The 27195-nt window shown below is 46.6% G+C and overlaps 1 protein-coding gene across 1 annotated transcript in view; it reads right to left on the reverse strand.

Annotated features, from left to right (window-relative positions):
* Positions 1-3353: 3353 nt before the first annotated feature.
* Positions 3354-27195, reverse strand: part of SMC4 (structural maintenance of chromosomes 4) — a gene marked incomplete in the record, with an annotated part of 1657727 nt that continues 1633885 nt past the window's right edge. Inside the window, 1 exon segment of the mRNA XM_044070462.1 lies at positions 3354-4637. Coding sequence (XP_043926397.1) covers positions 4461-4637 — 177 coding nt within the window.

Consider the following 27195-nt stretch of genomic DNA (forward strand, 5'->3'; position numbering starts at 1 on the left):
GCAGCAGAGTTTTTGTAAAGAAATTTGAGAGAGTCAGGGACTCTGTAGTACCTATCTGGCTTGACTGGTGCTGGGGGCAAAGAATCAGGGGTTAAACTGGATTCAGAGAACACAATCCACAATATCTAACATAGGCGGAATAGCAAGGGGTCTGTGCTGAGGCAATAAAAGAAAATCTCTGAGCCTTTTCTTGGATTCTGAATAATCCTGGCTCTCCCAATGGAAGTGCTCCCTCATGGTATGTAAGGTTTCCCCAAAAGAGTAATCCTCAGGAGGAGAGGCTGAAGGGATTGATTCTTCAGCATCAGAGTCCTCATAGGGGGGCAAAGAGTATCCCTGGTCTGAAGAGGAATCAGAAGAAATGGAAACCTGGTCAGAGGAATCAATCTGTATCTTGCCTAGGCCTTTTATCAGGAGGGGGATGGGAACCCCTGATTAGAGTAATTAGGTCTTCGGCCATTTTGAGCATCTGTTTTTTAGGCATGGAAGCCTATCCTGGTGAATGCTGTACTGGTTTCTTTGCCTTTAATGGAGTTTTAGACTTGGTTGTTGTTTTGATGGTAAGCTGTGAAGGTCTGAAATCACCCTCAGAAGCCGATGCCTGCTCAGCAGCTCCGGACCCAGAGGGGTTAATTTCCGTAGGCCCAATACCTTGAGTTTCCAGAGGCCTAAAAATCTCCATGTGGGAGTCGGAGGCGGCCTGTGGCTCTGAGGTAGCGGGTGTCAGGGGCTGCAAATGCACCTCACTGAGAACTGGCGACTGGCCTAGAAGAGGCTTAGTCAGTTTTGGACCTCCGCCTATCCTTCTTTGCGTTTTTTTGTGTATTCCGGTCGGGTGTTCAGACGGCATGGTATAATTGAACCTTCGGCCAATAAAATGGCGAGCAAAATCAAACCGACGTTTAATAGTGCGCTTGTTAAATCTAGCACAAAGGGCCTAGGCATGGAATACAGTAAGAATGGAAATTCTTATGAGGTATTTGCTTCCTAGAAGAAATACAATTAACTTTTACTGACATCAGTCTGAGGCAAGAAAAAGTTTCCCCAACGGGGTACTTAGCTTTACTGAATACTTCAGTTATGAAACTCAAATTTGAAAATCTCAGGAGTCGGCCGACCGGCACTTGCGAACTGCTTTTGTTTCGGGCACCATGTGGCAAGAAAGACTGAAGAAAATGGCGTCAGCTGCATCTTATATACCCCTGGCGCACTGACGTCAGGGAAGAAGCGACAGCAACAGACGCCAGACCAAGACTTTGGAACTCTGGCTGACTGCGGGACCGCCTGACGGCAGGATAACCCAAGTGTAATGACTGCAGCAGTGAAACACGATGAACATCTAGGATAGTCTGGCTTAAAGTAAACAATGATACAACTTCAGGAATGAAAAAGGTTAATTCACAATGAAACCCAGTCTCTTGGGAAAATGGGATAGGGTTGACTCACTATAAGAGCTTACAACTCAGATACCCTTCTTGTAGGGGTCCGAGTAATCAGTACTGCTTTCCTGTTAAGAAGCATAAGTGAGCCAAATTAACTGGTTCAAATGGAGCATGTTTTAGCTTCACTAACACAAAATTGAGATCACAAAGAGGTGCCAATAGTTTTTCAGTTTTCTTGGAGACCTCTTATGCAAAAATCTCTTTTAAAAACATTTCAATATGAAAATGCATTGAAAGAGGAGGATACAGTGGCAGACAGGCTGAAATGGCTGATAAATGAATAAGAAAGGCCATAGAATAGCAACTCAACAATTACTGTAAAATCAGCTAGACCTGAATGGGTGCTGGCACAAACCAGAAAACCCTTTCCATTTGCAAATATACGACTTTCTAGTAAGGGGCTTTCTTGCTCCCATTAGTACCTGCTGCACATCTTTGGTAAACAAGATATCTAGCCTGAACAGGAAAGTATTAATATTTTTTTAAATGGGAAGGCTTTCCCCCCAAAGGAAACTTGTCTGCCCAGCAAAGGAACAGCACAGGCCAAGCATTGATCCTTGGAAGCTTCAGAGAAGTGTACTCTCGGGCAGCAGGAAAGCTCTAAAAGACTTGGTGCTCAAACCTGTCTTAGTGCAGCTCGAATGACTGACTGGGTGCATGGAAGGTGCCCTGCAGCTTTAGAAGCTGGCTGGCTGTTATATCCTATGCAGGATATAACCCATATTATAGCTATAAGGCTACTGCAGCAGTGATCAATACGATGAACATCTGTAAGCACATTGCAAAATAAAATTCTACCTAAAGCCTAGGAAAATTAGGATTCTAAAGACTAAATTACTAGAATGAAAGACTAAATTACTAGAATGAACCCCCCCCCCCCCAAGGTTCTTACCACTTGACAATTTTATCTGTGGGTACAGGGTTAGAAGCCGCCAATGACCTCTTTTTAGAGTTGGGAGCTGGAGAAACCACAGCTGGGTCAGCTGAGAAAGGGCAAAGAAAGCTGTAAGATCAGAGTACACCTTCTATTTCCTCCTGGCCATTAAACCAGTTCCTAAAAAGACGAAAAGGGTTTTACAAACTTCTTCAAAGGCTGGTAACAGTGGAGGAACAAAACACTTAGAATCTCATGCTCAGTAAGATTAAATTTATCCCATCCTCAATTAGATCAAATGAGCACAGTCTCAAAGATTAGCTGACTGTAAGATGTTCTTACCTAGGAAAACCACATCAGCCATTTACATGGTACTAACCTGAATGTCTGCAGTGTGGTGGAACACATTGCAAACATTCAGGTTAGTACCGTGTAAATGGCTGCAGTGTGGTGAAGTTTGTTTTTCTTATTGTGAAGTAGACAAAGTATCTGGGGACAGAGGTATGTCTGGAAAGATCCATTTTTCCATGGACCTCTCCTACACCTAAAGGGCTTAGTTCTCCTGACCCCCAGGTAATGGGGAACCATGATGGATGATATGCCCCTGTATATATCGAGGGGTGACACACACACAGGTGGGTGAGTGGGAAAAAAGCAAATGTCTACAGGCTGACGTAAGGCAACAAGAGATTCATGAAGTGTATACTGAAGTAGGTTTTTGAGTTTTTTTTCTTTTTTGGGTGCAACTGGATTTGACGGGGGGGGGGGGGGGGCAGCTGTATCAGGATCATCAGCCAGAGTAATACACTGACACTATTAAGGGCCAACAAAAGGGAGGAATAACACAAACTATGTCCCCAACACCGCAAATAGGGCTAAATTACATAACTTACAGCAGAAAAAATTTAAAATGTGCTAAGTGTTGTTCTACAGCCAGTACAGTAAACAGGACATACAGTTACCGTACCAAGTAAAATCCGCTTTTCCACAGTGCAAAAAAAAAAAAAAAAAAAAACCCCCAAAAAAAAAAACAAACATTTTAAACCAGCATGAATAAGCATTTACTTAGAAATTTCCTCATCAGAAATGAAAAGTTGTCCAATGAAATGCAAACAAAACAGTCTGCAGTAAAATCATGATTTAACAATAAAAATGTTTATAACTGTTAAATCTGTGGTAGATATCACATTAAGAAAAAAGTGAATAATATATTTTTTCTGTCAGAACTTCAAAATGAAACAGATAAACAGGCATGATTAAATTGTGGCTCAACATGCAGTAGGCAGTCCACAGAATTTCAGTTTTGCAGTACAAGTCATAAAGCACTTTAGAAAAGCTCCATACTGCTTAAAAGCATAAGCAAGCATACAAACAGCAGTAAGAATTTTCAGACAAATTAGCAGTAGTAAATAGAAAACATAATAAAAAAAAAAGTTAACTTACATACTTAAATGGAAAAAAAAAATCAACGGTAAAGTGGAAGGCAAGTTCCCAAAGGAATATTGGGTCTTAAAAGTTGCAATCCACTATCGCAGGCTGCTGAGGAGATTCAGCTGTGTAATTCCTGCAGCTGCAACTAAAACTGAGCAACTGACTTCATGTGGCAGGGATTAGGCTTCCTCTGATAGGAGGGGTTTAGCCAATCCCCTGTTACAGGGTGTCAGAGGAGGGAACTCTAAATTCTTGTAAATTGCCAGTGTGGGGTTGTATTGTGCAGGCAAAGAAACCATACATCACTGAGGCAGTGTGAATGATGATCAAATTATTACAGGACTGTTGACAGATTATCTCAAAGAAAATTCTTTATACACAAGTATTGTAAGATGAAGAGTCATGAAAGCCTGAATGAAGCTGACAGCTCTTTTAATGAGTCACAAGATTCCACTTTTCAAAGTAACTAAAGACCTGTAAATTAACACACAAAAGTACATACACACATACAATAGCTTCAAAACCATTAGAAATAAAACTTGTTCTCAAAATACATTACAAATATTATTGGTTCTTTATTTGAATGTCGGCAATAAAAATGTACTAAAACTCTATATTAAATACTGTGAAAATATAATACATATTAAAAAAAGTCTCCAAGATTCAATTTAAAAATGTCCCATTTCATTAAGAGGACTGCAATATGGATAACTTTAGCAACATCCTGCAGCATGCACTTTCTCCAGTTCTTTAAAGGGGATAAGTTTTGGATTTGTTGCAACACTCTTTGTTGTGTTGTGTGTCTTATAGATACCAATAAGTCTATCTGCAATTTCAAACATATTATTACGAAGAGAAATAATGATGAATTGTGCATTTTTTGTCTGTTCCTAGAAAGAAAAATAAATTAAATCAGTAACAAAAGAATTTAATCTATATATAAAGTCTACAATAAAACATCTGTCTCAAGTAATTTCACAATGTGCTACTCAACTATGCAGAAGAAATTATATGCAACTATACACCATTTAGCATCTGCTGCCATGTATTATTTAGATCTATATTCTGCCATATTAAATTATATGTGGCAGCCCCTTCTGTTTTTCTCTGCTTCTCACTTCGGCTGAAACTATGTTCTAACATGAACTGGCCAGCTGTCACTATGGGTAAAAAAGTAGCCACATACCACAAGGCTAATCATAAAACCATATTTAGAAATAACATCATTTTCCTTCTCACAAAAAGCAAGGGCCTGCAAAGAAGCTAGCTTCTAGCATTTCTCACAAATTAAGTGACAAATTAAAGATTAGTTGTATAAAATCTTACCATAACCATAGATGTCCTTCTCTTCCATGATGCAGTATTCTCACATGTGGGATCCTCCACCTCAGATGACCCGAACGTCCGAATCCTCTACTAAACCTTAAGCCCGGTTGCGGTCAGCTGTGTGGGATATCACATGCAAGGCCATAAACCGTGGGCCATAAATGTGACATCCACATGCACAGACCTCAGAACAGACTGCCCAATCAGAGAATAGACTAAGGATACAGGAGATGCTATCCAGACAGGGAAAAGGTCCTTTCGTGGGGATAAGGAGGAGGGAAGGAATACTGCAACATGGAAGAGAAGAGAGGAGAAAATATAGAAGTTATGTACTCACCATAAAGTACAGTTTTGTACCTACCATAAATGTAGATGTCCGAGAGGTATGCATCTGCAGTCCTAACATATGGGTTGTCCTGCCTCAGGCAGCCCTTCGGTCAGCCGGATTCCAAAGTCTGGGTCTGGCCTCGGCTGATGTCGCACTTCACCCGACGTTATAGCTGCTGTTTATCGGGTATAAAGGCATCAGCCAACGCTATTTTCCTCTGTTTCTTGCCCCAGATGCCAGGTGCCCTCCAGGAAGGCTAAATTTGGATAAATGCAAATGGTTCCAAACAGCAGAAAACAAACAATATAAGCATGTATATACATATATACAAACAAATACACCATAATAGATTCCCCCAGCTAGCTACAAGATGGGCAAATACCCTAGGAGTACCACAGAGGGGAAGGAGGGTGGGTAATCCTGACTGCAGATGCATACCTCTCGGACATCTACATTTATGGTAGGTACAAAACTGTACTATGTCCTTCAAGGATGCATCTGCAGTCCTAACATATGGGTAGAATACCATAGCCAAACTGGGGGTGGAGGCACTAAGATGATTATGGTGTAGTTAAGATCCCTTGCAAAACAGCAGTTGCAAAACCTGCTCGGGATCTGGAGTATAAAGGTAGATTGTAATGCTTGGCAAATGTATGCATGGAGCTCCAAGTAGCAGCTTCTAAAATGTCTTTGGTAGCCACTCCTCGTAGGAAAGCTGTAGTAGTGGCTGTAGCCCTTGTGGAGTGAGGTCTGATGTTTTCTGGAGTTGTCTTTCCATGAAAAGAGTAACAAAATCTAATGCAATTTCCTATCCATTTTGAGATTGTCTGTTTTGAAATTGCTTTTCCTTCCATTCCTATTGCATACGCTACCAGAAGCTGGTCAGTCTTTCTGTTGGTCTTGGTTCTGTCCAGATAATAGCGCAATTGCCTGTGCACATCCAATGTATGTAGTAGTCTTTCCCCCCCTGTTCTGTGGGTTGGGGAAGAATGTTGGCAGGTGGATTGCTTGGTTCAATGAAACCCTGGAGACCACTTTTGGCATAAAAGTAGGATTAGTTCTCAAGGACACTCTATCCTGATGGAAGTTAAGGAAGGGCTGTACTGCCATTAATGCCTGTAATTCAGAAACCCTTCTTGCTGAAGTGATTGCAAGCAGGAAAGCAGTTTTCCAAGATAAGAACTGTAATTCTGCTGTTGCTGCTGGTTCGAAAGGGGGAAGTGTTAACTTTTCCAGTACAAAGTTAAGGTCCCATGTAGGCAAAGGTGGCTTCCTTGGAGGCTTTACATTTTTAATTCCTCTCAGAAACTGCCTGAGTAGAGGATGAGAGAAGACTGGAGGATCCATGTTGTATTCTGCTGAAATTGCTGATGCATGAATCTTAATGGAGGAGTAAGACAGGCCATTGTGGAAAAGTTCTGCTAAGTATTCCAGGATGTTAGCTATGTTTGCTAATGATACATTTTCTCCTTTTGCTGTACTCCATATGAGATATATTTTCCATTTGGCTGAATAAGTCTTCCTTGTGGAGGGTCTGCGAGCCTCCAGGATAATGTCTTTAACCCTCTGAGATAAGTCTGGGTTATTTTGCTTTATGTAATATTCCAAGCAGCTAGCTGCAGTGTTTTCAAGTTTGGATGTAGGATCTTGTAGTTGCTCTGTGTTAGCAGTAAAGGAACCAGAGTTAGAGGCCATGCGTGTGTCCGAGACATACTCCTCACTAGCGGGTACCAATGCTGCCTCGGCCAGTCTTGAGCCATCAGGATGATCCTTGGGTGATCTTCTTTGATCTTCAGTAGCACTTTGTGCATCAAAGGAAGAGGTGGGAATGCATATGCTGTCAGGTTTTCCCAACTGAAGGATAGGGAGTCCACCTTCCAAGCAAGTGGGTGGTATGTCCTTGTGCAGAATTTCCTCAATTGGTGGTTGTGTGAGGATGCGAACAGGTCTATTTCTGGTAGTCCCCATTTCTTTGTAATGGTTTTGAAGATGTCTGGATGCAGCATCCATTCGTGGGCATCCGTGGTAGTTCTGCTTAAGGTGTCCGCTAGTGCATTTTCTTTTCCTGGCACAAATTTGGCCTGGAGTTGAATGTTGTGGTTCAGGGCCACATTCCACAGGTCCATTGCCATCCGGCATAGAGGATATGAGTGTGTGCCTCCCTGTTTGTTGATATACCACATGACTGTGGTGTTGTCCGTCCTTATCAGCAAATGACCTTGTTGAAGAAAAGGTCTGAATGTCTGAAGTGCCTGTTTCACTGCCAGCATCTCTTTTGATTTATATGTAGGTTCAGCTGGTCTTGTGTCCATAGGCCTTGTATACACTTGTCCACCATGTGTGCCCCCCAGCCTAGGTCTGAGGCGTCCGTGGTGATAGTCTGGCTTGGGTGAGGTTTGTGGAAGGGCAGACCTCTGTTCAGCTGACAGGCCTGAGCCCACCACCGGAATTCTTGTTTCAGGCATGGAATTATTGGAATCTGGGCTTCTAGACTGTGCTTGTGTTGAGACCATACATTCCTTAGGTACCACTGCAACTTCCTCATATGTAGCCTGGCATGTGGAATCAATATTATGCAGGATGCCATGTATCCCAGGGCTTGCAGGACTTTCCTTGCTGTAAGCTGGTTCTGCGTTGTTAATGCCATGAAATAGAGTGGTAGTTGCTTTTGCTTTTCTGCTGTGAGAAATGCCATTTGATTTGATGTGTCCAGTTCTGCACCCAAGAATGTTATCCTTTGGGATGGTACCAGCCTTGACTTTTTCTGACATCGGCTGAGTCCCCAACGGGGTACTTAGCTTTTTAGAAGTCTTCGGTAGTAGAAATCTCTGGATCTGACCGACCGGCACTTGCGAACAGCTTCTGCTTCGGGCACCGCGCGGCAAGAAAGACTGAGGAAAATGGCATCGGCTGATGCCTTTATACCCGATAAACAGCAGCTATGACGTCGGGTGAAGTGCGACATCAGCCGAGGCCAGACCCAGACTTTGGAATCCGGCCGACCGAAGGGCTGCCTGAGGCAGGACAACCCATATGTTAGGACTGCAGATGCATCCTTGAAGGACATCGTTCCATCTGAGTAGATACTTCATTTGTCTGCAACCTGTGGGTGTCGGATCCGATCCGGCAGCTTTCCAAGCTCCAAGATCTGAGCTCCTAGCTCCTCCCCCTACCCATAATCCCCTAGTACCAACCACATTACCTCAGATCGTTTTTTTTTGCCTCACCAACTCGAGACAGAAACCAACTCCAAATGATCAGAAAAAAATTCTCGAGGTTCGGGGGATGGCAGGGGGGGGGGGATCGGTTGCAGACAAATGAAGTATCTACTCAGATGGAATGTTATGGTGAGTACATAACTTCTATATCTGAAGTAGTTACTTCATTTGATCTGCAACCTGTGGGACAGAGTCCCCAGCTAACCTATAAGAACCTGGGTGGTCCTTACGGAAGGATATTCCGAAGCACAGCGGAGACAAAAGAAGCCCTACTCCTGGAAATATCCAGTTTGTAATGAGAAATAAAGGTATGAGATGAGGACCAGGTAGCTGCTGAACAGATATCGTCTACTGGAACCCTAGACCAAAAGGCTGTTGAGGTAGCTACAGATCTTGTGGAATGAGCACGGATGCCAACCGGAGCTGGCTTCCCAGATGAAGTGTATCCCAGTATAATGCACTGACAGATCCAATTTGCTATAGTCACTTTAGCAATTGCCTTGCCCATGGCTGATTTTGCATAAGAAACAAACTGGTCCGACTTGCGAAACTCTCTAGTCCTGTGCAAGTAAAAACGCAGTTGTCTGTGTACATCCAATTTGTGCAACGTATATTCTCCTCTGTTGTGAAAATTTGGGAAAAATACAGGAAGATTTATTGATTGATTAATGTTTGATTCTGTAGCCACCTTAGGCAAGAAAGACTGGTTAGTCCTGTGGGACACTCTATCTTTATGAAAAATAAGGAACGGAGGTTTGATACACAGAGCTTGTAATTCTGAAACTCTCTTGGCTGAAGTAATAGCCACTAAGAAAGTGGTTTTCCAAGACAAGAACTTTAACGGAACCGAGGCCGCAGGCTCAAAAGGTGGTCTTGTTAAGGCTTGTAAGACCAGAGTGAGATCCCACGGGGAACCACAGTCTTGACAGTTGGTTTCAAAAGAAAAAAGCCTCTTAAGAAGGTTTTGCACAACTTAGTAGATGCCAAGGAGCCTATGCCGTCACCCACGTGAAAATGGGAGATGGCCGCCAACTGCACTTTGACTGTGGAGGCACTTGCTCCCTGTCTAAAAAGCAGGGAAAGGAAGTCCAGAATAGTCAGAATAGGGACAGTAAAGGGGTCCAATTCTTTATCTTTGGCCCAGATGGAAAAACATTTCCATTTACTGTTATAAAGTTTCTTGGTAGATGGTTTATGAGCCGCCACCAGAATGGCCTTAACGGGGGATGAGATACCGGGAGTCCTAGCCATTAATGGAACTGGATCAACCAAGCAGCAAGTTTGAGATTGACCAGGTTTGGGGTATGGCATCTCGCTGGGTGCGAGATTAGGTCTGGACTGGGATCCAGAATCCATGGGGGAGGCATACTGAGACCGCAGAAAGGGGAACCAGATTTGTCGAGGCCAGAATGGGGCTATGAGGATAACTCTGCTCCCCAACAGACAGGCTTTCTGGATGAATTTCATCATAAGTGGGAGGGGGGATAAGCATAAAGGAGTCCGGGAGGCCAAGCATGGACTAGAGTGTCTCTGGGGGGAACTATCGCGAAGTACTTGCTGCATTTTGTGTTTAAAGGAGAAGTGAAAAGGTCGCAGCGAGGCTGACCCCATTTGTGGAAGATCTGCTTCGCAACAGATGGATTCAGAGACCACTCGTATGGAGTGAGGAACACTCTACTTAGCTTGTCCGCTAATATGTTGGACCGCCCTGGAATGTGCGTTGCTATCAGAAAGCGGTTGGTGGAAATCGCCCATTCCCACACTCTCATGGCTTCTCGACACAGGGGATAAGATCTGTTTCCTCCTTGTTTGTTTATATACCAGACTACTGACATGTCGTCCATCTGGATTGCAATAGTCCCTATGGGAAGAAGGTCGTGGAGAGTCTGCAACGCCAAAAGCACCGCCCTCATCTCTAGGACGTTGATATGTAATGCGGTCTCTAGGGGAGTCCACGTGCCTTGAACGGATCTGCCTGAACAATGTCCCCCCACCAGAGGCAAGAAGCGTCCGTGGTCAACGTGGCTTTGGCCGGAGGAATCACAAAGGGTATCCCTTCTCTGAGTTCCTGCGCCTGTAACCACCACAGAAGGGAGTCCCTGGACACCCTGCTCAGGGGAATTGGCATGCATAACTGGTGGATCGACAGGGACCATTGGACTTGAAGGGTCCATTGTAATATGCGCATTCGCAGATGAGCATGAAGAGAGAGAGACCGATCGCTGCTGACATAGACCCCAGTGCCCTCAGGACCAACTCCGCTGGAGGAGCAGGGCTCCGAAGAAGGGCTAACACCTGGAATGACAAGCTGTTCATCCTGACTGACGTTAGAACAACTTTGGAGATTTGTGTATCTAACCTGGCCCCTATGAATTCTAGGGCTTGAGTGGGGCACAGGCAGGATTTCTGCTCGTTTACTGAGATGCCTAGGTTGTGGGCCAGAGATAGAGCATAATCTCTCACCGCACAGAGCTGATGCCTGTTGGTCGCGGTGAGGAGCCAGTCGTCTAGGTAAGGGAAGACCTGAATGCCCTGGAGTCTCAGGTGGGCTGCAACCACTGCCATGACCTTGGTGAACACTCTGGGGGCTGAGGTGAGGCCGAATGGAAGAACCCTGAATTGATAATGACTGGCTCAGAGCCGGAAGCTGAGAAACCTCCTGGATCGTTTGTCCATTAATATGTGGTAATACGCATCCTTGAGGTCTAGCGAGCACATCCAGTCGTTCTCCCGCAGCAGGGGGAGAATTGATTGGAGAGTGACCATCCGGAACTTTTCCTTGGGTATGAACAGGTTTCAGGGCGGAAAGGTCTAAGATGGGTCTGAGGTCCCCCGTTTTCTTTGGCACCAAAAAGAACCTGGAGTAATAACCCAATCCGGACTGGTCTGGGGGGATGGGCTGGATGGCTTTCTTAACAGTTTTGAAATCTCCAAAGCCGCTGCCTCCCTCTGATCAGGTGGGACATCGGGGAGGCGTCTGGGTTTGGGGGGAAGGTTTATGAATGGAATGGAGTAACCTCTGGATATGATCCGGAGCACCCATCGATCTGTTGTAAGGGACTCCCAGTTTGACAGGTGCTCCGACAATTGCCCCCCCGACTGCCTCCAGAGAGGGACAGTCGGGCAAGCCCTCAGGGCTGTTGCGCGGGTCTGTCAGAGAAAGGTTCTCTAGACCCGAAATTACGTGGGCCCCCCTCTGCCTCTGGGCCGGCGTCCACCTTGTCCTCCTCTGCCTCTGGAGGATGAGTGGTCCGCAGCAGGATGGGATTGCTGAGATTTACGGAACCACAGCTTCTTTTGTCCCCTCTGATTCCTGCAGAAGGATCTTTGGGGATTAGAGAAGCGGACTCCGATGGCAGACAGCGTCTTCCCGTCCTTTTCGCTTTGGACCAGCGTGTCGAAAAGTTTTGCCAAACAAGGCAGAACTGTCAAAAGGGGCGTTCGCTCGCGAAGGATGCCTTGAAGGGGTTCGTGAAGTCGTACAGACGGAGCCAGGAGAGACGTCGCAAGACGACCCCGGCTCCGCTAGCTCTAGCGGCTCCCTCCGTTGCATGGGAGAGAAGCCGCATAGATGTATTGGAGATGGATTTTAGAGTGGCCATTCGAGTCTCAAAAACCTTTTTGTCTGGGACAGACATGGACTCTGGGGGGGCTGCAGCGTATTCCTTAATCAAGTCTCGCTGTAGCCTAATGGCATGTGCCATATAGTTCAGCGCCCTTATGGAAAAGGTCGCTGAAGCAAACATCCGCTTCCCAATCCAGTCAAGCGCTCGAGATTCCTTATCCGGCGGGTGAACCGAAAAACTCTCCTGCGCAAGTTCTTTCTTGGTGGCCGCCACCAACATAGCATCAACGGGGGTTCCTTTGGCCCAAGACGGTCTATCTGTGGGTGGGCTGAGGACTTTATCGGGGTGCCTTGGAACTGGCTCCACGGTGTCGGGCTCCTTCCAAGCCCTGGTGGTAATTAAGCCCACCAGGGGGTCGGCCGGAGGGGACACCCAGGAGGTAGATGGGCCTGCCTCAAAGGCCTCCAGGAACACGGACTCATCAAGGGAGGGCTTTTGGGCTGACCACCCCCCTCTAATACGTAACATTTCCAAGATGTCTCCAAAGGAGACATCTTCAGGGGGTGACCTTGGGGAACCCTCTGTATCATCTAAGTCCGTGTCTGTGGTAATGGACTCGGGGGGAGTCCAGGTGCCTCCTTTTGCACCAATGTTTCCGAGGGACCTCCTCGGTGGGACTGTCCGGAGGGCTCGTCCACGGGTTGTTGTTCCTCCACAAGAACTAGCTGGAGGGCTTGGGCAGGCTGCCCAGATGGACGACAGACCCTCATACAGTGGGGGTATGGGTGGATCCGAAGCCCGGGTCGGGGATCTGGAGGACCTCGACAGTACCCTCTCCACTACCTCAAAAGCCGAAGGAGAGCCACTCTCACCAGCCTCAGAGCAATCTCCTCGGATCCGAGGAAGGGATCGGGGTCGGAGCCAATGCAGTCGGCACAGAGGCAGAGGTGTGCTCCGACGCCAACAGCGCCGAAGACACAGCAACTCCCTCGGATCCGACGCTCAGCCCTCGGCCCAGAGAGCTCTGGTCCGACAACATCGAAGGTATGGTCGGCGTCGAAGAGACAACCGCTATCGGCGCCGACAATTCCCCTGGTCCAAAAGGGCCTCGATCCGATGACTGAGACCCGAAAACGAGTCGGAGAAGGAATGATCGGGGCAAATATGGGGGCTGCACTCCCCCCCAGAGGGGGGGGGGGGCAAGAGCATCCCCATCTGCATTTGGGTCTGTAAGAACCGACGCATCATCCGATCCATATCCGCTTCGGAGATGCTTCGGGTTGGGTCAACCTAGATGAAGTAGTAGAGGCAGGCCAGGAGGGCCGCCTCGAAAATCTTGAGGGAGACCTATCCTCTGGCTCCGGCGAAAAACAGGGCGAACGGCGCCGAGAGGAGGGGGATCCGGAGACCCTCGAGCGAGATTTTAATAGTTTTGCTGGCGGAGCCGAAGGATGAGATTCGGCCCGCCTTTTGTGGGACTTATGTCCATCCTTATGCTTGTGCCTCTTCTCTCTAGGGGAAGAGGCACTAGTTTCCCCAGAGCTCAAACCCAATGAGGGAGGTTGAGTCCCGGGTAGAGCTAAGGGGATAGACGGTGCCGAAGCTGCTGAAGCAGCTGGAGCCCGAACGGGAGAGGAAGAAGCAGCCGACTCCTGGAGGAGCTTTCCCGCCAGGATCAGCTTGTTCTTCCTATCCCCGAGTGCCCGGGGGTTAAAGGCCGCACAGATTTGGCAGGCCTCTGACAAATGGGCTGCCCCCAGGCACAAAACACACTGAGTGTGGCCATCAGCTGGAGAAAGCTTGTGGCCACACTCAGTACATTTAGAGAAAATGGCCTTAGGCCCTTCTGACATCATTCACACACACACCCAAACACTAGGAGGGGGAGGGGAGTGAAGATAAAACTAGTTATAAATTTAACAAAAGTGACCAAAAAACTAGCACAAGAGCAGAAAAAGGGGAACTAACACACACACACACGACAACTTTGAGTGAAAAATTGGTTTAAAAACCAGAAATGATCTCACCCAGCCAGGAGCTCTTCACAAGGAAGTTTCTTTAGCCACGGCAAAAAACGACCTGAAGTAATGTGGTTGGTACTAGGGGATTATGGGTAGGGGGAGGAGCTAGGAGCTCGGATCTTGGAGCTTGGAAAGCTGTCGGATCAGACACCCACAGATTGCAGATCAAATGAACTACTTCAGATCTATGGTTATGGTAAGATTTTACACAACTAATCTATGTCCTCCTGTTCTCACACGTGGAACAGTACGACAGTTCAAGCAGAGAAAAAGGTGGAGGAAGAAATAGTCTCCAGGAATCCATGGAGGATGGCCTTTGCAAATCCTGCCCGGCTCTGGAGAGGTTATCCAATTTAAATTTCTTGGTAAAAGTGTGTACAGAAAACCATTTGGCTGCCTTTAAGACAGTGGCTGTATCCAGGCCTTTGAGAAATGCCCCTGAAGAGGCCACTGCCTTAGTGGAGCATGCTTTAACTGCATAGGATAACTCTTGGCCATGGAAAAAATAACAGAAGTTTATAGTCTTGCATCTCCAGGAGGATATTGTCCATTTGGATACAGCTTTCTCCAGGGTCCCTGGGGTGAAATGATAAAAAGAGTTGGTTGGACTTCCTAGTCCTTGGTCTTGCCCAGATAAAACCTCAGTTGCCTGTAATCATCAAGGGAATGGTGCACACTCTCACCGTCATTTTGTGGCGAGAAGAAGGTGGGCAAACAGATGGACTGGTTGAGGGACGGTTCGTTGACCACTTTGGGCATGAATGAGGTGTTAGTACAAAGAGAAACCCAATCCCTGTGAAAGATTAGTGCGGGGTGAAGTAGTCATGAGTGCTTACAGGTCAGAGACTCTTCTAACTGAAGTGAGGGCTACTAGAAAGATGGTTTCCAGGTGCACATCTTTAAAGTGACAAAAGCTGCAGGTTCAAAAGAGGCAGAGGCAAGTTTCTCCAGGACAAAAGTTCAGGTCCCACAGAGGAGGGACAGGTTTCTTTCGTGGTCTGATGTGGAGAATCCCCTTAAGAAAAAGTTCCACCTCTAATCTCAGTGGGTAAAGCAGGCTGAAATGTCTGACAAATGGACTTTCACTGAGGAGTATGAAAGTTCTGGTTTTAGGAGCTCACACACGTAGGCTAGAAAGAATAGTTGTGTAAAATCTTACCATAACCATAGATGTGGTTCTCTCTTCCTTGTTGCAGTATTCTTCAGTGTGGGATTTCCCACCTCAGAAGACCCGAATGCTGGATACTATACAAAAGCTTAAGCCTGGCTGCTGTAGGTGTATGGTATGTCACATGTAGGGCTATAAACTGGGGACCTTAAATGTGAAGTCTACACGCACAGACCTCAGAACTTTTCAGCCGCAGATGACATCACATCGATCGCTTCGCTCCTACACTCAAAGACTTCTAAAAAGCCAAGTACCCCTTTGGGGAAATTTTCCATTTCTTTTGCTTGAGCTTGGTAGCTGCAGTTATTAGCAGACGTCAGCTAAGAAGGCCAGATGCCGCTGCTGGTGTCCAATACCTCAAAGATAAGCACGACCGCATCTTTTGTCTAGGGAAGGAACATGACCATACTGCTTGTTCCATTTGTCAGTTTGTTACGAAGACCCTTCGCAGCTGTCTGGTTGCCCTCAACTTGTATTTAGAGAACCAATGACTCAAAAAGTTGTGTTCATGATGGATCCTGAATCGTCCATTTTGACTCAACCACTATGGAAAAAGGCCAAAGTTTCCAGGCCTACCTCCATTGCCTCTCCGGCTTGGACTTCCCACCAGCTTCCAATCTAGGGGTTGAGGGATGTCAGAGCTCCCACTGAGGAAGCCGCTTCAGAAGTAATGGCCTGCGCGTCCTCACACAGACTTTGGTCTCTACTGATGTTGAGGGGGAACTAGAAACAGTTGATCTGAGGCATGTGTGTGCATGAATTGGACTGGCTTGGTGGGCTGTAGAGGGAGGCCTGGGTTATGGTCTATTTGCTGGATTCACCACCCCAACTATTTCTTCAGGCAGGAAGGACACCTGAAAATCCAGGGGGTGATTGTGTTGGGACCAGACATTTTTCAAGTACCACTGGAACTTCCTCACGTGCAACCTGGCAAGCATAGGAAGAGTAGCTGCTATGAAGCCCAGAAGTCGGACAAATTCTCTGGCACATGTGGATGACTAGAAGTAGGTGTTGGAAGAAGCTGGTCAGAGATGTGACCCTGTCTTGTGGGAAGAAAGCCTTCATCAAATCTGTCCTTATTCTGCAGCCCAAGAAGATTTGGTCTTGGGATAAAGTGAGGGAGGACTTCAATAGGTTGAGAGTAAACTCCAGACTTCTTAGGAGAGACCATGTGTATTGCAGGTGTGCCTGAAGAGTATTTGGCTCTTCTGCAAGGATGAGGTCATCCAGGTAAGGATAAATCTGTATGCCCTTTGTTCGGCAGTAGGCTACTGCTGGAGCTACACACACTGTAAAGACCCTTGGTGCTGTAGACAAACAAAAGGTCAGGGCAGTAAATTGACAGTGTGAGGATGGCATAGCAAAGCGCAGAAATCTCTAAGTCTGGGTGGATGGGGATATGGAGGTAAGCCTCCTTCAAGTCCAAAGTGGCCATGAAGGCACCGGGAGTAAACAGTGGAAGAAGGATTTGAAGGGATAGCATGCGGAAAGAAGGTACCTGGAGGAAGGTGTTTAACAGGGACAGGTCCAGTATAGTCCTCCAACGACCTTCCTTTTTTTGGGACCAGGAAGAGCCTGGAGAAAAACCCATAATCCTCTTTGCCCTTTTGGAACCCTCTCTATGGTGCCCTGTGAAAGTAAATCCTAGATGATCTGGGGTATCAGGTGGATTAGATTTGTTGGAGGGAGGGGTATGCCTTTTGGTACGGGTTTTTCCTGCCAGGTCATAAAGTACCCTTTTTCCACAACTGATAAGACCCATTAGTCTGAGCTAATATGTCGCTATAGGGGGAGAAGTGGTAGGGAATGTAGAGGCAGGCATGCATTGTTAGGTCTGGTCTGGAAAAGACTGCCTGGGGGTAATTTGGGAGGAAGTAGTCCTAGGGGACGAGGGTTTTGTAGCCCTTTTCCTGTGTTTTGAGGAAGAAGTGGAAGGAGCAGGTGCTTTCCTAACAAAGCTGGGTTTGGCAGGAGAGTTCCTGTAGAATTTTGGAAATGGGGAAACCAATAAATGCTTCAGGTCCTGCAGTTCCTCACTTTTTTCCCTGCAAGCTTTTGAATAGCTCATTAGATTGCTTGCCAGAGAGGAACTTGTTGTCCAGGGGAACATCCAGGATCTTATTTTTGAAGTCATCGGGGAGGGGTTGAAGTCTGAGCCAGGAGTACCCACGTAATACAGAAGCAGAAGAGGATGATCTGGCTGAGGCTTCAGCAGCATCGTAACTGCATTTTATACAATGCCCGTCTACCTGCTGTTAAGGAACGTTTAGAGGCAACCTGGGGTTTTGTAAGGGAGTCAGGCATGAAAGAGAGCAATGTAGTTGCCTGGGAGACTAGCTCTAGGGCATACTTTACCATGCGTGTCTAATAATTCATGGCTCTAAAGGCCAGGGTGGAGGAAGTGGAGATCTTTTTTCCCAGTCTGTCCATCACTTTACTTTTTGTCTGATGGCAGGAGGGAAGAGGAAGAATCTGCCTGGATTGCTCGTCTGTTGCCACTGCAATGACAGCAGGGTCTGCCATGGGTGGCTTGATAGGTTCCATAACTTCCCTGATGATCTAAAGTACCTCATCTGGCCTTTCAGGGGCTGGAGGGTGGGATTCAGGGGTCCTGGAAACAGAAGCAAAGGGATCCAGGTAAAGTGGAATCACAAGGGGGGGGATAAAAGGGGAGAGGGAGACTCGATCCGGAGGAGTTCAAAGTACCTTTTTTGTACCTCAGTTATTTGTGTGTGGCATCCCACTTGAAGCATTCTCACATTTTGGAGATAGTCTCCTCAAAGTTGATATCTTCAGGTGGGAAGTCTCCTTCCAAAAGAGTATTCATCTGGAGAATACTCCAGGGGAGAGGCCAGTTGAGAAGTGTAAGTGAGCGACTCAGAGGTGGAGGAAGAACAGCCTTCCTCTTCTGTCTGAGGAAGGAGGATGGAACTGGCAGAGGCAGGCCTAGGGCTGAGAGTAGCCAGAGTATGTGGGGCTGTGCTCTGAGGGCCATAAAGGCCTGAACAAGGAACTGGGAGAAGGTTTGCCAGTCTGGATGGTCTTCCAGTGGGGTAGACAAATGCCTAGTTTGATTTTCTTCAGAGAAGGAGACTTGGAAATAGTTTTTAGAAGCTGAAGGCCTAAAGTCAGTGGTCAGGCCTGTGGCCATGGAGTCCTGTTCTGAAATCAAAGAGGCAGTCTGGTCAAGCCCGGTTTCCCCTTAACATCGGCGAAGGCGGACATTTCGGAAACCTCCGTGGACTTGCCAGCTGGAGAAGTTAGGGCAGCTTCCGACATGGTACTCACTGAAGTTGCCACTTCTTCCAAATGTCCTTCAGCCCCTAGAACGGTAGCTGGTGGAACGTCTGGAGGCGCAGCAGTACCAGGCCTTGAAACCTTGGCCTTTTTAGGGCGGCTCTACCTCGACAGCCACTTCAGTATCCATGCCTACGATCAAGCATTTACAAGACAATGGTTCTCTACAAATAATTTAAGGGCTGCCAGATGACTGTGTAGGGTGTTTGGGACAAAGGACTGACAGATATTACAGGTTGGATGGTCGTGGGACTGGTATAAGCAGTAAAGGCAGAGTTTGTGAAAATCTTTGTGCAGAATTTGCTGGCTGCACTTGCATTTTCCCTTCCTAGATGACATTGGCTATTAAAAGAGCAACAGCAACCTAAGCCTATAACAAAAATAAAGATACCTCAACAGGGTACTTATCTGCATCATCTTCTGAAGCGCGGAGCACAATGAGCAAGCAGATGTTGACTGCGGCAGTGAAGTTTTGAGGTATGTGCATGCGGGCGCCACATTTGCTCTGCATGTGACGTCCCATGCTGCTGACAGCAAGCAGGCTTAAGTTTTGGTAGAAGATTCGGATGCTCGGGTCACCTGAGGCAGAGGATCCCACATGCAAGAATACTGAAACATGAGAATAGGACATCATTAATGATACCTACACAACCAACGCATGGCCTCCTCCTGTGCAGGACAAGATCTCAATATTGACTTTCCCCACCTACGGCAGGATCTACTGAATGCCCTACACCATTCTCCATTGCAGGCAATTATAATGGACCACTGGTACTGCAAACAATCAGTGTGTACAAAAAGCATCTTAATCATTCCTTGCCATTTAGGGAGAAAAACAAATTTAAAGGGCATGGTGCCATTTGGAAGGGAGAGAAATGCAGAGAGTATTGCTAACTTAGGATTAATGGAAAGAAGACAAATTATAGGTCTCTAAAACATTTTGTTCTTATTTGCATAACAACATTCCTGATGTGAATTGCAAAAAACATCTGCAAACATTTGCTTTAACTCATTACATCTGAGTGACACCTCCAGGTGCATTGGCAGTTAACTCCTACTGACACCTTTAGGCGTCAAATATTGCTTGTTCATATTTGCATGAATAATTCCAAAACCATGCTATGTACAAGGTTTTAAGATTTCATCTTAAACCTTGCACAATAGCAAACTCAACTTCATTATTATTTAAGCTATCTAGTGCAGGTAAATAGATATTAAAAAGTTATGTACTCACCATAACGTTCCATCTGAGTAGCTCTACTTTATTTGTCTTCAACCTGTGGGATACCGGATCCGTATCGGATCTGAGCCGGCAATCTCACTAGCATCTGCTCCAAGCTCCTCTCCCTATCCATAATACACCTCCACTACTTTCCAACCTCCAGATCAAGTTTGCTGACCCTTATACTGATAACCAAACCTGAAAAATACTTTATGACCTATAACTGCAGCCCACAGGCTATTCATATAACAAAGTGAGGGGGAACGAGGGAGAGAGGGACGGACGGTTGAAGACAAATGAAGTAGAACTACTCAGATGGAACATTATGGTGACTACATAACTTCTTTATCTGAAGTAGTTTACTTCATTTGGTCTTCAACCTGTGTCCCCAGCTACTAAACTCCTGGGTGGCCCTCATAGGAGGATACTCCAGAGTACCGCGGAACCAAAGATGCTCTCCTTCTAGAAGTCAAATCCAATTTGTAGTGAGAAATAAAGATATGAGATGAGGACCAAGTAGCTGCAGAACAAATATCATCCAATGAGACTTTAGACCAAAAGGCCACAGAAGTAGCCAAGGACCTAGTGGAATGAGCTTTCACCTGACCCGGAGGATACATACCTTTGTCCTTATAGACCTGATGGATGCAAGAGGAAATCCGCTTAGCAAAAGGGACTTTGGAGATGGGTTTACCCAAAAAGGGTGTGTTTATAGAAAGACACAAACAGCTGATCGGATTTACGGAAGTTTTTGGTCCTGTGTAAATAAAATCATAACTGTCTATGAACATCCAACAAGTGGAGTTTGTATTCCATTTTGTTCGCAAAGTTAGGAAAGAAAATAGGCAAATTGATGGTTTGATTGGTATTAACTTGTGTTGCCACCTTAGGGAGAAAGGACGGATTGATCTGAAGGGAAACCTTATCTTTATGGAAAATCATATATGGAACTTTGATGAACAAAGCTTGTAGTTCTGAAACCTTTTTAGCAGAAGTGATAGCCACCAGGAATGCTGTTTTCCAAGATAAGGATTTTAGATCTGTGGTTGCAGCTAGTTCAAAGGGTGGAGTGACCAAAGCTTGAAGAATCATAGTAAGGTCCCATAGGGGAACAGGATCCTTGACTGGGGGGGGGGGGGGGGGACAGGAAGGTCCCTTTGATAAAGGCTTTACACAGTCTGGAGGAGGCCAGTGAGGCCGAATTCTCACCCACATGAAAATGAGAAATGGCAGCCAATTGAACTTTGATAGAAGAACTAGCTCTGTTGAAAAATACTGGCTAGGAAATCAAGAATGGCAGAAATAGGAGCCGTGAAGGGGTCCAACTCCTTTGAAAAGTCCAAAAGGAAAAATGTTTCCATTTGCTGAAGTAAACCTTCCTGGTTGAAGACTTACGAGCAGCCACCAAATTAGACCAAACTGAAGAGGATAATCCAGGAGTCCTAGCGATCATGGGAAATGGAGCAGCGAAGCTGTCAGTTTCAAACTGTCCATGTTCGGATGAGGAACCCCCGATGGGTGTGATATCAGATCCTGAATGGGATCCAAGATCCAGGGCGGAGGCAGAAGGTGAGACGAAAGGAAGGGAAACCATACCTGGCGAGGCTAAAACGGGGCAATGAGGATCACTTTGCGCCCCAGTTGACGAGCTTTCTGTAGAAACCTCAGAATAAGAGGTACTGGAGGGTAAGCATACAGAAGACCGGGAGGTAAAGCATGGAATAGAGCATCCATGGGGGATATCCCCCAGCAGGGGGTTGAGAGCGAAAAACTCGCTGCACTTCACGTTGAAAAGAGATGCAAAGAGATTGCAGCAAGGCTGACCCCACTCCAGGAAGATCTACTCCGCTACTGAAAGATTCAGAGACCACTCGTAAGGCATCAGAATAGCCCGACAACCTGTCCTCTAGAATGTTGCACCATCCCGGAATGTGCGTTGCTATAAGAAAACGGCCGGTGGAGAGTGCCCATTCCCACATTCTCATGGCCTCACAACAAAGGGGGTAAGATCTGGTCCCTCCCTGTTTGTTGATGTACCAGACCACTGACATGTTGTCTGACTGAATTGCAATGGTTCCCAGAGGAAGAAAGGCATGAATACCTGCAATGCCAAAAGGACCACCCTCATCTTGAACATTTATGTGCAAGTTGGTCTCTACAGGGGACCAGAGGCCTTGGACTGTCCTGCCCGAACAATGCCCCCCCACCCGAGTTGGGAGGTGTCCATGGTCACTGTGGCTTGGACAGAGGCTGAAACAAATGGCCGTCCCTCCAAGATCTCTGGAGAGCACATCCACCACAAAAGGTACGACCGACAGACTCGACTGAGTTCTATTGGATATGATAATGGAAGTTTCAAAAGGGACCATTGTACAGCTAGTGTCCACTGTAGAATTCTCATATGTAACCGGGTGCACAGAAGAAGCGTTATCATCGCTGCCATTGAACCCAAGGCCCTCAACACTGATTCTGCCGATGGAAGTTGAGAACGAACATCAGAGACACATGCATCCTCAGGTTTTGTACTCTCTCCGAGGTCAGGAAGAGTTTGCACTATAAGGTGTCTATACTTGCCCCAATTGTAGTCTATCATCTGGACAGGATTTAGACTCAATTTGGATGCATTGATTGTGATCTCCAAATGCAGGGCAACGATCAAGAAATAATCCCTAGTTTGAGGCAGTAGACGCCTGGTGGGAGCAGTGAAGATCCAATCGTCTAGGTACGGGTAGACCTGAATCTCCTGAAGCCTCAAGTGAGCCACTACCACCATCACTTTGGTGAACACCCTGGGGGCTGTGGTGAGTCCAAAGGGTAGGGCTCGAAATTGGTAATGATTGACAACTAGCCAGAAGCGGATGAACCTCCTGGAACGTTTGTGCATTTTTATGTGATAGTAATCATCCTGGAGGCCTAATGAGCACATCCAGTTGCTCTCTTGCAGGTATGGCATGACGGACTGTAGTGTGACCATCCGGAACTTCTCTTTGGCAACTGACAGGTTCAGGGTAGATGGCAACTGACAGGTTCAGGGTAGATGGGTCCAGAATGAGCCTCAAGTCCCCCATTTTCATCGGCACCAAAAGAACCTAGAGTAGAAGCCCGGGTCCAGACTGATCTGAAGGATGGTTTTGATGGCTCGTTTTTCTAGCAGCTTGGAAATTTCCTGTGCTGCTGTCTCCCTTTGCCTGGGTGGGACGTCCGGGAGTTGTTTGGAGGAACCACAAAGGGGATAGAGTATCCTCTGGATATGATCTGAAGCACCCAGCAGTCTGATGTTGCAGACTTCCATGCCACCAGGTGCAATGACAATCGTCCCCCGACTGCCTCCACAGTAGAGCAGTCGGGCAAACCCCCTCAGGGTTGCTGTCCGGGCCTGCCAGAGAAAGGTTAGAGACCCAAAATTAATTGGACCCCCTCTGCCTCTGGGCCGGCATCCATTCTGTCCCCCTCTGTCTCTGGGGGAACATCAGCTCCGAGTGTCCCGGGAACACTGACTTCCAGAACCACATCTTTGTTTGCCCCCTCTGATTCCGGGAAAAGGATCTCGGGGTTCGAGAAACTGATTCCGACAGCAGGCAGTATCTTCCCGTCCTTCTCACTCTGAACTAAAGTCTCTTTGATGGTCTTACCAAAGAGAGTACAGCAGTCATGGGGGCAATGGCAAAGGACAACTTGAAAGGTTCCGAAAACTGACCATCTGAGCCAGGGGTGGCACCACATGGATACGCCGGACCCAGCCCCCTTAGCCGCTTCTGCAGTAGCATGTGAGAGGAGTCACATGGATGTGTTGGAGACTGCTTTTAAAGTGGCCATCCTCAAGGAGAACGAGTCCCTGTCCTCCTGCAACATGGACTTAGGGGGAGACTTAGCCAGTTCCTTGACCAGGTCATGCTGGAGTCTTGTGACGGTATAGTTCAGCACCCAAATGGAAAAGGTCGCTGATGCATAAACATGCTTCCCTAAGCGGTCCATCATCCACGACTCTGTTAGGATGAACCGAGGAACTCTCTTGGGCTAGTTCCTTCTTTGTGGCTGCTGCTACAACCATAGTGTCTACGGGGGAGCCCTTGTTCCACGCTGGCCTGACGGTAGACAATATCTTATCGGGCCGGTTAGGGATTGGTTCCACGGTTGTCCTGTTCCTTTCAGGTCTGCGAGGTGACCAGGTCCACCAGGGGGATCTGTGGGAGGGGACACCCAAGAAGTAGATGGGCCCGTGCTGAAAGCCTCCAGGAACACAGACTCATCAGAAGAAGGTTTGGGGGCGAACCAACCTCCCCATTGGTGAAGGATTTCTATGATGTCACCAAAGGAGACATTTTAGGGAGGTGACCTGCGGGATCCTCCCCATCATCATCCAAATCCGTGTCCTTGGTGAGGGACTCGGGGAGTCCAAGTGCCTCTTACACGCATGCTTGCAAGGCATCTTGCCGGTGGGGCTCTCCGGGGGGAACTCGCAAGCCACTTGTTCCTCAGGGGGAACCGTCTGGGGCTCCTCAAGCATGGCCTGCCCCTCTGGTAAAATGATGGGATTCGTAGACTGAGCAGAGGGGGTCAGGGCGGAGTCTGAGGGTATAATCAAGGGTTTTGATCCAATGGAGAGAACCCTTTCTACTACAGTAAATGCAGAGGGAGAATGAACCTTCTGGGGAACCAATAACAAAGCCGGTTTCCCCGGATCCAATGTGAGAATTTGAGTCGGGCCCAAAGTGAACAGAGCTCAGAGGGAGGGAACTTGGCCCGACAAAGCTGGAGCTGATGAAAAAAGTTCCGCTCCCTCTGATCAGACAAACTCAGGCTCAGAAAGCAGCTCAGATCCAAACTGGTTGGATCTGACAAGCTCCAGGCATCTGTCAGCATAGAGGAAGCAGGTACTTTTGGCGCCGGCCCCCTGACTAAGGCCATCCTCAAATCAGAGTACTCCGAACCCGGTGGATGGATCGGAGAAGGAGAAATTGGTGTAAAAAAAGGAAGCGAGCTACCCCTCCAGAATGAAAGGGGACTGGCAAGACCCCCATCTAGATCTGAGTACAAATGAATCTCCATCATTTTATCCAGGTCAACTTCCAATAAGCAATGTGTGGATCTCGACGAGGCCATGGACTCAGACCTGGCGGGTCGAGGAACTGAGAACGAAGATGGAGAAGGTATCTCCTCCAGCTCCAGGGAAAATCTCGGAGATCGGAGCCGAGGGGAGTCGAGGATCCTAGGCTGACTTTTGGAAGGAGAAGGAAGGTCCCGGGATCTCTGCTCTCTCACTCCACTTCCACAGGCTTTGAAACGGGAGGTTGAGTCCCAGCCTGGGAGGGAGGAGAAGCAAGGGCAAGAGAGGAAGGAGAGGCGGCCACAGCAGCCGCTATGACCGAATCAGAGGATGAGGTAACTGCCTCAGAAGTGGGACAAAGGCCTTTCAGGGCCAACTTAACCTTCCTGTCCTTGATAACGCGTGGGTTAAAACCCACACATATAGAGCAGTCAGTATTTAGATGGGCAACGCCCAAGCACAATACACAGAGTGTGGCCATCTGCAGGAGACAATTTATGGCCACACTCAGTGCACCTTTTGAACACAGGCTTATCAGCCATGCTTCTATCCAATCCACTCAAACTAGAGAAGGGGGGAGAAAAAAAAAAAAGAAATTACCAGTTTTCCCACTCAAGCCACTCACCACACACGTCACAAAACACTGAGGAGGGAGGGGAAGCAAACACTACAAAAAAAGGTTCAATTACATGACGCATCAGCAAGGGGAGGAGAGGGAACCTATACTAAACCTTACACTAATATTTTAGAGAAAAAAGTTGCTTAAAAGCAGAAAACCCACTCACTACTTGCTCAGTTGATCACGATGCTTCAGCAAGCCGCAGCAAACTAGATCTGGGGGTTGGAAGATAGTGGAGGTGTATTATAGGTAAGGGGAGTAGCTCGGAGCAGATCGTAGTGAGACTAGCGGCTCAGATCCGGTATCCCACAGGTTGAAGACCAAATGAAGTAAACTACTTCAGATCTGTTGTTTTTATGACATTAATTTATATAGATATAATTTTCACATTTTTCTAAATATCTCAGCAGCCAGCTAACACAGAACTCCTTATCCTCAAATGAAAGCTCTCCGCTAGATGAATAAAATGCCGCTGACAATGTGTGAAACTTGAGTGGTTGCGGAGATATTGTAAGCTGTTTAAAACATATTACTAATGTAATAGTTGGTGTTTACTGTGACTTACAAAATTCAGTTCAAGACCTAGAACTTAAATAATACTACAACTAAATAGTTTGTGCTGAAGAGTTTGCTATTTATAGTTCTTTCATAATCCCTATGGTTCCAGAGATATGAACATTTGTTTGAAATGTGAGTACATTTGATTCTGTCAAAAGGGTTAGGCTCCGCCCATTGGAAGTTACAATGCAAACTTCCTGAGCTGCATTGGAGTGAATGAGTTAAGACGGGATCTACAGCAGGTTACATGAAGTAAAACTTGTCCTTCAATACAGGAAAGTTAAATTAACCATATATACCCTTCCTATCTCCAACAAATGTAAAATAAACAAGTTCATGCAATATGAAGGCAAATCTTGTCGATTTAACACTTGGTACTCAAAATGAGCAGCCTTTAGAACATGGTTTGCTATTCTAAGCAATCCTTTGGATAAAGTAAAGGAAAACACAATAGTGTGATGTTTAAGAAAGGTTGCTGACAGTAATAATCCCCTATCCAGTGGAATTAGCAACACGTGGACTCGCCTTCCGGTCCAAATTCCAGAAATTTGCAGATATTCCCAAGAGTGGGTATGGACTCTTCACAAACCTTAGGAAATCTTAAAAAAAAAAAAAAAACAGCTCCTAGTCTTAAATGGAAAACAATGTCCCCATTCTCCATGTCTGCAGAGACGATAAGGACCGAAGACTTGCTTTCTCATACCTTAACAGTTTCTGGAGTGATTATACCAGGACATTGCTAGAGTCCCCAAGGAACGGCCCCGAGTAAACACTAGATTACTAGACCACAAATAAAATTAGCGCTTTCGGCGGGTGAAATGCCCCACCTTCATCAGATTACACAGCAGAAGAAACAAAAACATGCTTTTATGCTTTAAAGCATAAGAAATGCATCCAATTGCATTAAAGTGCATCCATTAAGCTGTTCAGTTGCCGTAGCGACCTTAAAGTAAGATCGCTACTTCCGCACCTTACTTGCCCCATTGACATCAAAACATAACAGATGCATGCATTTTAAAACGTATTATGAAACAAACACCCAAACATGTCTTGTTTATATTATACTAGCCTATATGCC

This window comes from Protopterus annectens, chromosome 4.part1, assembly GCF_019279795.1.
Source record: "Protopterus annectens isolate FY-2018-M chromosome 4.part1, PAN1.0, whole genome shotgun sequence".
NCBI classification, from domain to species: Eukaryota; Metazoa; Chordata; order Ceratodontiformes; family Protopteridae; genus Protopterus; species Protopterus annectens.